The sequence below is a fragment of the Carya illinoinensis genome, chromosome 7 (genome assembly GCF_018687715.1).
Source record: "Carya illinoinensis cultivar Pawnee chromosome 7, C.illinoinensisPawnee_v1, whole genome shotgun sequence".
Lineage (NCBI taxonomy): Eukaryota > Viridiplantae > Streptophyta > Magnoliopsida > Fagales > Juglandaceae > Carya > Carya illinoinensis.
In genome coordinates, this window is record NC_056758.1 from 36594414 (window position 1) to 36609611 (window position 15198).

At 38.2% G+C, this 15198-nt stretch overlaps 1 protein-coding gene across 2 annotated transcripts in view; it reads left to right on the forward strand.

Moving 5' to 3' along the window:
- LOC122316451 (protein SABRE) overlaps positions 1 to 15198 on the forward strand; it is a 42185-nt gene that overhangs the window by 22936 nt on the left and 4051 nt on the right. For both annotated transcript variants that reach the window (XM_043132973.1, XM_043132974.1), the window contains 7 exons: positions 71 to 1940; positions 2182 to 2282; positions 5383 to 5742; positions 5844 to 5962; positions 7450 to 7699; positions 9080 to 9304; positions 13834 to 13973. In XM_043132973.1, the coding sequence (XP_042988907.1) occupies positions 71 to 1940; positions 2182 to 2282; positions 5383 to 5742; positions 5844 to 5962; positions 7450 to 7699; positions 9080 to 9304; positions 13834 to 13973 (3065 nt within the window). The remainder of the gene's footprint in view (positions 1 to 70; positions 1941 to 2181; positions 2283 to 5382; positions 5743 to 5843; positions 5963 to 7449; positions 7700 to 9079; positions 9305 to 13833; positions 13974 to 15198) is intronic.

Consider the following 15198-nt stretch of genomic DNA (forward strand, 5'->3'; position numbering starts at 1 on the left):
TTTGTATTCATGAAATATCTTGACATCCAAGTTATGTTCTGTGGCTGTGACTGTTTTCTCTTTGAATTAGGCAACCTGTTTTCAGCCTCAAATTTATCAAGATGTCTTTGTTGGAAGATGGAGAAAGGTGCGCATGCTTCGTTCAGCCAGTGGTACTACTCCACCAGTGAAAACATACTCAGATTTGCCCATACATTTTCAGAAAGGGGAAGTGTCCTTTGGAGTGGGCTATGAACCAGCTTTTGCTGATGTGAGCTATGCTTTTGCTGTGGCACTTCGCAGGGCTAATCTGAGTGTGAGGAATGTTGATTCTTCCGTTTCACAAACTCAGCCACCCAAAAAGGAACGGAGCTTACCCTGGTGGGATGATATGAGATATTACATTCATGGGAATATCACTTTAATGTTTTCTGAAACCCGATGGAATGTCCTTGCAACTACTGATCCCTATGAAAAGCTTGACAAACTTCAAATTATCTCTAGCTCAATGGAGATTCATCAGTCAGATGGTAAAGTTTATGTCTCAGCAAAAGATTTTAAGATTTTAGTGAGCAGTTTGGAGAGTTTGGCTAGCCGTCGTGGTTTAAAACTTCCTACTGGCATATCTTGTCCATTACTAGAGGCCCCGACCTTCACTCTTGAAGTTATGATGTACTGGGAATGTGAATCTGGCAATCCTCTAAATCATTATCTACATGCATTTCCCTCTGAAGGCAAGCCTCGGGAAAAAGTTTTTGATCCTTTCAGATCAACTTCTCTGTCCCTTCGGTGGAACTTCTCTCTTAGACCCCTCCTTCAGACGTCTGAGACGCAATCCCCACCTTCCACCTTGGAAGATAGTGCTGGTGTAGACGGAACTGTCTATGGTCCTCCGCACAAGCTTGAGACTGTTTCGATTGTTTCTCCAACATTGAATATCGGTGCTCATGATCTAGCATGGATAATAAAATTTTGGAACATGAATTATGCTCCTCCTCACAAATTGCGTAGCTTTGCTCGCTGGCCCCGTTTTGGAATTCCAAGAGCTGTTAGATCTGGGAATTTATCATTGGACAAAGTGATGACAGAATTTATGCTCCGAATAGATGCTACTCCCACCTGTATAAAGCATATGCCATTAGCTGATGATGATCCAGCCAAAGGACTGACATTCAATATGTCAAAGCTGAGGTATGAACTATGTTATAGTCGAGGTAAGCAAAAATACACTTTTGAAAGCAAGCGTGATCCTCTTGATCTCGTTTACCAAGGTCTTGACCTCCACACGCCTAAGGCATTTTTGAATAAAGATGATAGCACTAGTATTGCAAAAGTAGTTCAAATGACAAGAAAAAGTACCCAATCTGCATCCATGGATAGAGTTTCCAGTGGGAAAAGTAATTATGTGAATGGTTGCACCGAGAAGCATCGTGACGATGGATTTCTTTTATCATCTGATTATTTTACAATTAGAAAGCAAGCCCCAAAGGCTGACCCTGCTAGGTTATTAGCCTGGCAAGAGGCTGGAAGAAGAAATCTTGAGATGACTTATTGGAGATCTGAGTTTGAAAATGGGAGTGAGAGTGATGAGCATACACGATCTGACCCAAGTGATGATGATGGGTACAATGTCGTAATAGCTGACAATTGTCAGCGTGTTTTTGTTTATGGCCTTAAGCTTTTGTGGACTATTGAGAACAGAGATGCCGTATGGTCCTGGGTTGGTGGTATATCCAAAGCATTTGAACCTCCAAAGCCTTCTCCTTCTCGGCAGTATGCCCAGAGGAAATTAGTTGAGGAAAACCAGCAAGGTGGTGGAGCTGAAACACATCAAGATGATATGGCTAAGCCCCTTTCTACCAGCCATGGTGCAAGTTCTCCCCCTCCTCAAAATGCAGAAACATCATCATCATTACCTTCGTTTTCCCTTAAAATGGAGAATTTGTCAGCTGCAGCTGCTGGTATATCTCAAGCAACCTTTGACGTTTTGGTTTGAAGGGTTTAGTTTAGCAGTGCAAATTCATTGATAGAACTAGTGACATTCAGTTTGTGTAGTTTTGCTCGAGGTACAAATGATTGTCAGCAGCATTTAAGACATGTCTAGCTATATTTTGCCATCAGTTAGTTGAAGTTCTTATCAGTATGATTTTTCATTGCCAAAATATTCAGCTAAGAGGCACTTTGTTTTTGCATAATTTCCAGTGAAAAGTGTAAACATAACTGATCCTGAGGAGGACGGCACTCGTCATTTCATGGTGAATGTTATTGAGCCGCAGTTCAATCTTCACTCAGAAGACGCCAATGTAAGTTGTGAAGAAAACTTCAGCATCAAAACAATCTCCTCATTTTAGGTTGAAAAATATTATTATTAACTATTGCTTATCTTGGCATTTTCTTTGATATGTATAAATTTGCATTCCTATTTATTTGTGCTCTCTGGTGGAGCAAGGCCCCATTTGGATAGTAAAAGTATTTCATCTCATCTCATCATTATAACTTTCCCAAATTCTCATAAAAAATATAATAAACAATTCAACTTTTCAAATCCCAAAACAATAATAATATTAAAAAATAATAGTCTAACAATATTTTATTCAACTTTCACATCAACTCATCTCATCTTTACTCACTATCTAAACGGCACCTAAATTTCCATGGATATTCATATATTTCGAAATTTTCCAATGATGGATAATTGAGCTTGGGAAAGTGGAGATGAAAATAAACGTTGAAATTTTTTATTTTAGGTGAAATTTAATATTAGCTAGGTTGGTGATATTATCCTTTAGTAAACCTTCTTTGCAAATTTCGAAATGTTTGTTTGAGCAAAGATGTCAACTAGGCCGGTCAGAGATCCATATTTGTGCACAGACTATGCCGATGGATGAATTGGAGATGAAATTTTGTGTTCGGAAGCACTTATGTGTGTTTTCTCAATGGAGGTTATGCCCTTTGTGTTAGGCGAGGATCTTTTGGATCTTATTGATTTAGGATGTCCAAGAGCATTGTGAGACAGCTAGAGCCTTGTGGTGCGAAGTGTTCAGCAGAATAGGGTTAAACTAGGTGATGCCTGCTACAGTGGTTGAGTTATTGGCCAGTTCGGTGATGTCGAGTGAAGTTCCATAGATCAAAGCTGTGTGGAAGATGGTCCTTATCTGCATTATGTGGTGTTTATGGCGAGAGCGTAACGAGCGGACTTTCGAAGATAAGGAGCGGACATTAGAGGAGCTTCACATTTTATTTTTCACCACCTTATTTCTTTGGGCCATTGCTGTAGATTTTAATGGCCTAAATGTACATGATTTTCTTTTGTCCTCTATAGCGACCTAAATAGCCTTATCTCTTGTATACCTTTTTGTGTACTTGGGCTATGCATATTCTTATTAACACTACTGTTTACCAATCAAAAAAAAAAAAAAGGATGTCCAAGAGCATTTTCATCACTTGCATAATTTATTTTTTTCTTTGAATCCATGCATGAGCTGAAAATCTACTTGGGAAGTTTGAATTTGTGCTGATAGAGGAAATAAAAAATGTTGGCTGTTTGGCATGTATCCTTGGGTGTCAGGTGCCATCTCTACCCACAAAGTATCTGGGTATCCTGTTGGGAGCATAGTTTAAGGTGAAGTTCTTTTGGGATGGTGTTATAAAAGAGATGGAATGTCGCGTATTTGGGTGGAAGTGGTTATGCTTATCCAAAGGTGGGAGGCTTACTCAGATCAAGAGTACACTTTCTAACCTTCCTAATTATTTCTTCTCTCCATTTTGCGTTCCGTTGGCATAGCCCAACGACTCAAGAAGTTTGTAGAGGGATTTCATGTGAGAGGGGCTGGTGTTGAGCTCAAATTCCACCTAGTCAGTGGCCAAGTTATGCACACTGATTTCACTAGGCAGTTGGGGATTTGTTTTTATTGAACAAAGCCTTATTGGGAAAATGGTTATGGCATCATGATAACGAGAGAGAGGATTTGTGGAAGCATGTGGACAGTTGGTATTCAAGTGATGTCAGTGGGCTTTATGGGGTTGCGATGTGGAAGAACATCAGGAAAGGATGGGGGGTTTCTTTTATTTTATTAGAATTGAGGTGGGTTAAAAATCAAAAATTAGGTTTTTTATGATGTGTGATGCAGGGACGAATCTTTTAGATTATCTTCCAAGAATTGTTTGTTTATCCTACTGTAAGGAGACTTCAGTTGCAGAACATTTGCTGGAGTATGATAATTGTCTCTAATGGAATGTTACTTTTAGTAGACCAGCCCATGATTGGGAGCTGTCTTTTGTTCTATAGCAAGATGTATTGCTTTAGATGGAGGAGCAACAATGATCAAATATGTTCGGTCTCGTCTATAAGATGGATCTTCGAGATAAGTCCTTTACATTGGGCTCATCCCTCCAGTTGGCTTATTAATTCGTTGGAAATGTATTGACAGAAATAAGCCGCCCTCAAGGGTGCCTTTTTTTTTCCCTCCCTTTATAAAGGCCGCCTTAGGAAAGATCTTAACGACAAATAATTTGAGAAAGAGGCATGCTGCAACAATAGATTGGTGTTCAATGTGCGAAAAATGGGGGGCATTGATAATCTTCTGGTACATGGTGAGTTCGCTAGAGAATTATTGGTAGCGATGTTTAGCATTTGAGTAAATGAAGAGGTCATGCTCCTGTGAGTGGTGGAGTTGTTGTCATGTTGGTTGAGCCCGTGTGGAAGTCATAGAAATTCAGAAGTTTGAGAATGGTCCTCTTGTGCATAATGTGGTGCATTTGGAAAGGGTGCAATGCCCAGACTTTTGAAGATCATGAGAGGATGGTATCAGAGTTAAGAGCCGTTGTATTGAGTACTCCCTATTTTTGGTTGATTGCTCACAGCAGCTTCTGTTTCACTAACTTCCTAGAATTAAAAGAAAAGATTTGCTATTTTTCTTTTCCCCGATGATTAAGAGTATTCTTTTGTATGCTTCTATGTGCAAAGATTGCACCCTCTCTACACTTTTAATAATATTGCATTACTCCTTGAAAACAGAGCACAATGGAGACTTGTAGTGTCAAAAGTTTTTGATGTTGTCAAACTTGTGGTGTCAAAAGTTTTTGATGTTGTCAAGTTATACAAATAATATGATAAATATTATTTTTTTTATGCATTATAAAATGTTGTCATAAAATTCTGACAAATTTTTGCTGCTAAGCTTTTCTGTTTATGTAATCCAGAAAGTTCTTGGAGTACCTATCTTTCTTGGAAGATTTCTAATGCCTTATATGAATCTGAGTTTATCTAAAGAAACCTCATTACGAGGGGTTTTCATTTTGTGATGGTGGTTGTCCTCCTATGCTGTATACTTGTTCATCTGCATTGGCATGGCAGACAAACTGCACTGATGCTTAGGGTCTCCATGGTTTTTTCCCAAACAGGGTAGATTTCTTCTGGCTGCTGTTAGTGGTCGTGTTTTGGCCCGATCATTTCATTCAGTCCTCCAGGTTGGATATGAGGTGATTGAGCAAGCACTTGGTACTGGCAATGTACAGATCCCTGAATGTCAACCTGAAATGATGTGGAAACGCATGGAGTTCTCTGTCATGTTGGAGGATGTGCAAGCTCATGTTGCACCAACTGATGTTGATCCAGGGGCTGGATTGCAGTGGCTTCCAAAAATTCTTAGAAGCTCTCCACCAAAAGTAAAGCGTACTGGTGCTCTACTCGAGAGAGTTTTTATGCCTTGTGATATGTACTTTCGGTACACAAGGCATAAAGGTGGGACTCCTGAACTGAAGGTAATATGGTCTTCATGTGTTCGTTCTATCACATTAACGTTGCTTAGTTATAGCAAACAAGATGCTTATTTAAACACTTGTTTTTCATCTTTTTGTTACAGGTGAAGCCCTTAAAGGAGCTTATTTTCAATTCTCATAATATAACTGCAACAATGACATCTCGGCAGTTTCAAGTTATGCTGGATGTGTTGACCAATCTTCTTTTTGCACGGCTACCCAAGTGAGCATGATTTTTTTTTTTTTAATCTTTTTTCTTCTTCCTTTATATGTGTCTTCATTTTGGAATCACATGAGGTCTGTTAATCCTATTTGAAATTCTTAATTACATGTGGTGGCTCATTGAGTCAATATCTTTTTTTTTTTTTTTTTTGATAAGTAAAAAGTTTATTGATCCACATAAATAGGCCTCATTGAGTCAATATCTATATGCTCATAATTTTTTTTTGATAGTTAGTAAGAGATTTTATTACCAAGAATGGGCATAGCCCAAGTACACAGGAAGTATAGAAGAGGAAAAACCTACATAAACTCTAGAAACTGAAAATGACTAAAGCAAATTAAGAAGATTATCTCTATTCAATTCAAGAGCGTTAGCCCAAAACCTCAAGGTATTAAAGAAAAATTCCCTAAGTTCTCCCATCAAGCGTTCTCTATCTTCAAAGCACCTCACATTCCTCTCCAACCATAAGCACCAGATCAAGCACTGAGGAATCATCTTCCAAATGGCAGCAATACATCTCCCCCTCAAAACCTTTCCAACATGCAAAAAGATCCACCACATGCTTAGGCATCACCCAAGCAATACCCGTCCTACCAAAAATATCATTCCACAATGTCTTAGCCACCTCACAATGAAGAAAAAAATGGTTAACAGATTCACCATATTTCTTACACATGAAGCACCAATCTACTTCACAAAGTCCATGCTTTCTTAAGTTATCCGTGGTGGAGAATTTTTCCAAGAGACACCAACCAACAGAAAAATGCCACCTTACTAGGCACCTTAACTCTCCAAATGCATTTCCAGGGGTAATCATAGACACAATGACAGGTTTTTTATCTTTATTTTTTTTTAAGACACAATGACAGGTTAGTGCCTTATAAAAGGAACTAACTGAAAATCTGGAATTTTCTGCATGAATCCCCAGCAAACTATCCTCCCTTCCCTGAACAATCTATATGTTCACAATGCTTTGGGAATATCTGTATCTGTAATGTTGGTATTGCATATTGTTGTGGAAATGCCCTTTCAGCTGTATAACCTTTCAGGCCTTTTATTCTATTCCATCTTGCTTTATTTGGTTGATCATCGCAAAAGGTAAAGACTGAGCATTAGCTTCAGTTCAGCTTAGTCTGATCCTAGCCAGGGAACATTTTAAACTGTCATGACCTTGCATCAAATGTTGGCTTAACAATATTGGATATCTAACACTTTGATAGCTGGAATTTTGATTAAATACTTGCCTATGTTTTCTATTCAATGATTGCTGTTACTGAGCCAAAGATGGTTGGTTTATCTTATGTGGATGTCAAAAATCAATCTATGAGGTACATTGGAAACTTGGTTCTGGTGCTTAAACTTGTATAATTATAAGTTGGATGTTCTACTATACAAATACTAAAAATTAAATGTGTGATTTGGGTTTAAAACAAGTGTGTTCCACTTTCTAAACTCTTCAGTTTATTTGGTTAACGTATGTGATTTAGGCCTCGAAAAAGTAGTCTATCTTTTCCTGCTGAAGATGATGAAGATGTTGAAGAAGAGGCAGATGAGATGGTTCCTGATGGTGTTGAAGAGGTGGAACTTGCCAAAATCAACCTTGAACAGACAGAGCGGGAGCAGAAGCTACTTCTTGATGACATTAGGAAATTGTCCCTTAGGTGTGATACATCCAGTGACCCATATCCAGAAAATGAAGCCGACTTGTGGATGATAACTGGAGGAAGATCCACCTTAGTAAGAAACAAACCTTTTGAACAACCTCTAGTTATGTAGTTTAATGACAGTTAAAGTTTTTTAATGCCTAGTACTGTTTCTTCACAAATTTAATGTTAAACTTTCTGGCATCGAGAAAATGATAGTTCCTTTTCAAATTAATGCTAGTGCATCAAGACTTGCAAAATAACATGGCTGGTACACATGTTTCTGTACACCTCATGTGGTCTCTTATCAACTGAATTATTAACATTTTTAAAATTTATACTTTTGGGAAAAACTAAAATCTTTTTTGAATTTGGTTTGCAATGGGAACCATATTTTTGTCTCTTTTATTTTGGAAAAAAAAGAAGAAATAAATGCTTTTTCTAGTTTTAAAGTATTTTCCCCTGGTTACTTTGTTTATTATTTACCTTTCTGGTGAGCGCCAAGTGTGCTATGCATTTTTTAATCCCAATATCAAAGGTTACCATCTTCCTTGTTTCAAGTCCTTGCATATTCTAGTTACCTAGTTACTGAATATTCAAATTTTGGATCTTCATTGCATTGACAAGCCGCAGCAATTGTACCGCGTTTGGTTGATTAAATGGTAAGCACCATGTGATGTGTGGCCATATCTACAATTACAGTCTTAAATATTTATTTAGCTCCACTTGAGTGCTACCTATATTCTGCCAACCCCTTTGTGTCATATCGTCTTGTGATTTATAATTCAGCTAGAGTTCCATTATGTGCTACCTTGACTTTTCAGTACTTTTAGCACAAATCTTGATATGAGCATGGTGATTACCACCGCACACTTAAACGTGGTGGAAATTTTTGTAAATCAGGAAAATCTGCCACTCTGGCACATACTTGAACTTTGAACTTGCATCCATGGCTGAGTCCATCACCTTGTGTAAGATTTGGATAAATGTACCTTTTAATACCTGTGTGCTGGTAAAATAATGGATCTTTACCTATCAACTCTCCAGGATTTAGTGATGGATCTCCAGAATTTTGTTCCAATGTTTATAAATACTTTTGGGACTAAAGAAAATTAGTGATCCTTCTTCATAATGTTGTTCTAAATTAGAATCTTTTTCATTTTATTATTTATGAAACTAAACTCTATTTAGCATCTCTTGGTTTGTTTCTCAAGTGTGGAGATGGAATAGTGTATCTGCAAACACCAGAATATGCATTGTGCTGTTGCTGTTATCTAAAGTTTGTTTCTGTGATTTTCTTGTAATCCTGCGCTCTCCCTCCCAACCCCCCCCCCCCCCCCCCCCCCCCCCCCCCCCCACAAAAACAAAGAGTGCGTAGTGTCTATTCTCATGTATGTTTATATCCACACATCCAAATATCAATTTGCTTTTTGAGTCTGTTATAGATTATAAAGTACGAGCCTTACCTTTTCAGGTCCAAGGACTAAAGAGAGATCTTGTAAATGCTCAAAAACTCAGGAAGACAGCATCTGCATCATTGAGGATGGCCATGCAGAAAACTGCTCAGCTACGACTGATGGAGAAGGAAAAGAACAAAGGCCCCTCTTATGCCATGCGTATTTCTGTGCAAATTAACAAAGTGGTTTGGAGCATGCTTGTAGATGGTAAATCTTTTGCTGAAGCTGAGCTAAATGATATGGTGAGTGTGTATTATCTTTCAGTGTACACAACAGTTGAATTCTTCTTATTTTCCCAAGACATTAATTAATTTATCTTAGGGATTGATAAGTGGGGGGAAATGGTATTAGTAACGGGGAATGAGATGAGATGAGAAATCTGTGAATAGTAGTGAATGGTTTGTGAATAGTAGTGAAATGGTTTGAGTTAAGATGTTTTATTGGGTTTTGGGAAAGGAGAGAGAAAAAGTTGAATACAAATATTATAACGTTAAAATATTGTTAGAATAAAATTTTTTAATATTATTTTTGTTTTGGAACTTGAAAAAGTTGAATTGTTTTTGGTGTTTTGTTTGGAAGTTTGGGAAAGTTGTAATGAATAGATAATGATTAGATGAAAAAGTTGAAGATTTGAAATTGAAAAGTGTTTGTGTTTGAGTGATATTTGGGGAGGAAATGAGATGAGATGGGTTCCCAAACGAGACCTAAGTTTCTAGAAAAATATAGATACTTTTAAAGATCTGCTGTCAACTTTCAAAGTGAGTGAAACAGTCTTTTAATTCCTTATAACATTTTTTGTTTTGATGGTAAGGTTTGAAATGGTGCTTGTTAGGATAAATTTTACAGATAACTCTTTCATGATTGCGCAATCTCAGTGGAAAGAGTAATAATGATGAAGGGAAAAAAATTGACGGATTTTGCACGTCTCCAGTTATCTCCCTTGGTGGTCCTTCTGAAAGCTACTTGGCTGCTCGGCCATTATCCTAGAGATTTTTTTTTTTCTGAAGAAGAGGACCGCGGGGGGGGGGGGGGGGGGGGGGGGGGGGTTGGAAGAAGTGAGTCAATTGGCTCAAGGTTTTATAGTATGTAGTTGTAATAATTTTGGTACCAGCAATCTTCGTATGTGGTCGGTTTTGCCAGCAAACATGCCTAACTTCAGCAAAGTAGTTTAGAGACACGAAAAAATGGTCTCTAGAAGGTAAGGGGAGTGGAAGGTCTAAAGAATTTTAATTAACTTATATTATTGGTGACAAGGAATTACTGCATGCAATTAGCTTGCAAGGAGGCTAGAACATGATTTGAAGCAATGGAATGAACAAGTATTTGCCAATGTGCTTCTACAATGCTGTTCCCTTCTAGAGGAGCTACAAGGTCTGGAGGGCAAGGATGAGGCTAAAACCCTCTCTGAACCCGAGAAAACTTGCAAGAGTTAGGTAGTCACCGAACTTGAAAGAGTAATATTGATGGAGGAGATCTCTTGGAGACATAAATCAAGGGCACTCTGGCTCAAGGATGGAGATAAGTGCACAAAGTTTTTCCTTAGGGTGGCAAATTCGCATCGTAGGTACAATGCTATTGATATGCTGATGATAGATGGAGCAGCTTCTTCGAATCAGTCAATCATCAAGAACCACATTGCACAATATTATGAACATCTCCTAGCCGAACATCTTTGGAGACCGACAATAGATGGACTGACTTTTTCAGCACTAGATCACTAGAGTGCAGGGTGGCTTGAGATGCCTTTGAAGAAGATGAATTACGCAAAGTCGTCTCAGGTATGACTAGCGACAAGGCCCCAGGCCCTGATGGATTCACAATGGGCTTTTTCCAAACCTGTTGGGAAGTGATAAAGGGTGACCTCATGCAAGTATTTCAAGATTTCCATAATAATACGAGATTTGAAAAAGGTCTTAATGCTACCTTTTTAGCACTCATTCCTAAAAAGGTGGGATCAATGGATGTTTGAGATTACTGTTCCATTAGCCTTTTGAATGGGATCTACAAGATTCTCTCCAAGGTGCTAGCAAACCGATTGAGTATGGTGATGGACAAGCTAATCTCGAAGCCGCAAAACGCATTTGTTAAAGGTAGAAAGATTCTGGAGTCGGTTTTAATCGCTAATGAAGTGTTGGATGGACAACTCAAATCTCGAGAACCGGGGTTACTTTGCAAACTAGATATGGAAAAAGCCTATGATCATATAAATTGGAAGTTCTTGCTTTATCTACTTGCAAGATGCGGTTTTGGAGAGATGGTTGAATTGGGTAGAATTCTACATTTCAACTATCCGCTTTTCTGTCTTGGTGAATGGTTCACCAATGGGTTTTTTGACTCATCTTGTGGCTTGAGACAAGGGGATCTGCTCTCTCCATTACTCTTTACATTTGTCATGGAAGCTCTTAGTAAAATGATTGTAGGCCTTGTGGAGGGTGGTTTTCTCTATTGCTTTTCGGTGGTGAATGATAATTATGGCTTTATTGTTATTTCTCACTTGTTGTTTGCGGATGATATTCTCATTTTTTGTGGACCTAATATTGGGTAGATCCAATCTTTGAGGACTCTACTTTGTTTCAAAGCTGTCTCAGGTTCGAGAGTTAACCTGTCGAAGTCTGAAATGGTACCGGTGGGGACTGTTTCCGATGTGGTGACTCTAGCCTCTCTCTTGGGATGTAAGGTATCTTATATATTCCTAGAGCATCTTGGCTTACCCTTGGGTGCTTCCTTTAAATCAGAGCAAATTTGGAATGTAGTGATTGAGAAGGTGGAACGTAGACTAGCATCTTGGAAGAGGTTGTATTTGTCTAAAGGTGGTAGGCTTACCTTGATTATAAGTACTCTAGCCAACTTACCCACTTAGTTTTTCTCCTTGCTCTTGTTTCTAGCAAAGGTTGCAAATCGTCTTGAGAAGCTACAACGCGACTATTTTTGGAGTGGTTTGGGAGACGAGTTCAAATTCCATCTGGTTAATTGGTCAATGGTTTGTACTCCAACTTCAAGGAGTGGATTGGGAATTCGTAACTTGATGAAGTTCAACCAAACTCTATTAGGTAAATGCTTGTGGCGGTATCAACATGAAAGAGGGGGCCCTGTGGAAGTCTGTTATAGATGTGCAGGTTGGGAAGACGTGGTGGTTAGTGTTTGAATGAGGTACGTGGCCCATAGGAAGGGTTTGGAGATGTTCAGGAGACATACACATTTTGTAGCGGGTGAGGCTCTCGTGTCAGATTTTGGTATGACAAACTGGGGCGGTGAACAAAGCCTCAAAGATACTTTTCCTGCCATATTTGAGCTCGCACGAGTGAAGGATGCAGCAATAACAGACCTCTTGGTGTCTTTTGGTGGCTCACCTCAATGAAATGTTGCTTTCATTAGGGCAACCCAAGACTGGGAGTTGGAGATGATCATAGAGTTCTATGCAGCACTATATTCTCACATATGACTGAGGGTACCATGGATAGGATGATTTGGAGTCCATCTAAGAAAGGCAAGTTCACTGTCAAATCATTTCACAAAGTTTTAACGAGCCCAAGCATGCACACATTTCCATGGAAGAGCGTTTGGTAGACAAAAGCTCCTTCAAAAGCTGCTTTTTTTGTCTGTACAACAGCATTAGGCAAAATTCTCCCCATAGATGACTTGAGGAAACATCGGATAATGGTGTTGGATTGGTGTTGCATGTGCAAGAAAGATGGGGAATTGGTAGATCATTTGTTTCTACATTGTGAGGTGGCGAGGAACATGTGGGATTACTTCTTCATGGTTTATCATGGGTATCATGGGTCATGCCTTTTAGTTTGGTCAATTTTCTAGCTAGCTAGCTGGAGAGGTCTCTGCGGTAATTCACAAGTTGCAGCAATCTGGAAAATGTTCCCTATTTGCATGTGTTGGTGTATATGGCGGAAACGAAATGATAGAAGTTTTGAAAACCGTGAGAAGACAATGGAAGAGCTGATTTTTTTTCTTTAAAACATTGTTCTCATGGGTGGGGGCCATTGTATGTAACGGACTAAATATCCATGACTTTTTACTATCAGTTGTAAACTCTAGTTAGGTATTTCTTATGTATACTCCCTGTATACTTGAGCTTTGCCTACTCTTATGAATAAAATACATTGATTACCATTAAAATAATAATAATAATAATAATAATAATAATAATAATAATGCTTGCAAGGAGAATTGCGAAGCTGGAGCAGATTCCTGAAGATGGCAAGGCCACTTCATTAAAATTTCAGAAGGTTTAACAATTATTTCATTGTGGCTAATGTTAGGAGGCAGTACTTCATTTCCCAATAGAGAGTGTGCACTAGAAATAGTTTTTTTAGACAAGGGATGAAAATACAGAATATTGATTTTTTGGTTTAATATTTCTACTCAAACCCTTTCCATGATACTCAAGAGCCGAGGTTTGGTTCACTTGTGCCATTTGGACGACTATGGTTATCTTAGTGGTTTCATGGGTATTAATAAAACTTTGGCTTTAGAGGGAGTTGATGTGAAATTTTCCAATGATTATTAGAGCAGGAGTAATGGAGGGCTTGATTACTTATATCAGGCAGTTCATTTGGCTATCTTTGTTTTGCCTGAGTTTGATGTTGGTGGATATTCCTTGTTTTGATGGACATGATTTCACATTGTTGGATATTAATTCAACAAATGCCAGTATCCTTCATGAGTGCTCTAGGTTGTATTATTCTTATGGTATTGGTAGCATTTGCTTTTCATAGACTGGCAGCTGATATAATTCTATAATTTTTCCTGTGAACAGATCTATGACTTTGACCGGGATTACAAAGATGTCGGTGTTGCTCAGTTCACAACAAAATATTTTGTTGTCAGAAACTGCTTGGTTAATGCCAAATCTGATATGCTTTTATCTGCATGGAATCCTCCGTCTGAGTGGGGAAAGTATGAACTTTTTTCCTAGCTGTTTGCTGCATTTGGCTGTACTATTTTCCTAGCAGATCTCCTGTCTGGATAATATGAAATCTGGCATTATGCCCTCTCTCTCTCTCTCTCTCTCTCTCTCTCTCTCTCTCTCTCTCTCTCTCAACAAATTTTACCTTAGTGTCCATGCCCTTTAATGGCATTCGTTTTTATGGGTTATAATCTTGGCATCCAATCCCTTCGTGGCCCGAATCTTGATCTTAAATTTTTAATGGAACTTTCAACCTAAGCACCAGTGATTGCTATTCCATTCTAATAAAACATTTTCCATGTCCCACTTCATCTCAATGAACCGTTTTAGTTGGAGAGAAATGAAACAATGGCTCCATTGTGCTTAATGTGATACATTTAGAACAAATACAACAGCTGCAATTGTGAAGACTGAGAGAATGCTACTGGAGCTAAAAGTACTCAAATCTTTATATGAATGATCAACCGTCGACAACAGTACTAGATTTTCCACTTGTAGATTTTTCAAATTCGTGTTCTCTTTCCCCTTCTTAGCTAGGCACTTTTCTTGTATATACTCCCAATGTACTTGGGTAGCGCCCCTTGTGCTTTTTTAGTAAATTGATTGTGGATTTTTTTAAAGGTGACATCCTTTGATTACTAATTGTAAAAAATTTGATATAGAGGAAAGAAGAAGAAATGTAAGAAAGCTTACAAAGTGTTTTAGACTCTTAAAATTTCAAATTATCTAATATTTAGTGATGTTGACTTTCGCATTCTTTTAATTTTAAATGATCTAATTCATGGTTCTTTAATTTAGAAATGTATGACATGGCTTAACAGGAGCCAAGCTCTTGCTTCGAAAATTATAGATTATGCCTTGTGATCTTGATTGAAGTCATAAATCCTTTCTAAGCTAAATTCAGTCTCTGTAGTTATGTACACAACTATGATTCTATGGAATAATGTTTTTCTGTTCATTGTTACTTGTTTTTATCAATATTTATCTCGTGTATGCTACTGTTACAATATAATCTGGCCTTACCGGTTCAATGTATTTGCCAATTTGTCCAATATTATTTATGTTCTGAACTGTATTGTGACAACAAACAAATGATGATGCTATAGTATGCATAAACATATCCTAGAAATCATTCAAATGTTGTAAGTCTAAGAAGGATAGACTGTCTAAGATCTCGAAACTGCTATTCTAGGCTCCAACGTTTTATCTGTTTGC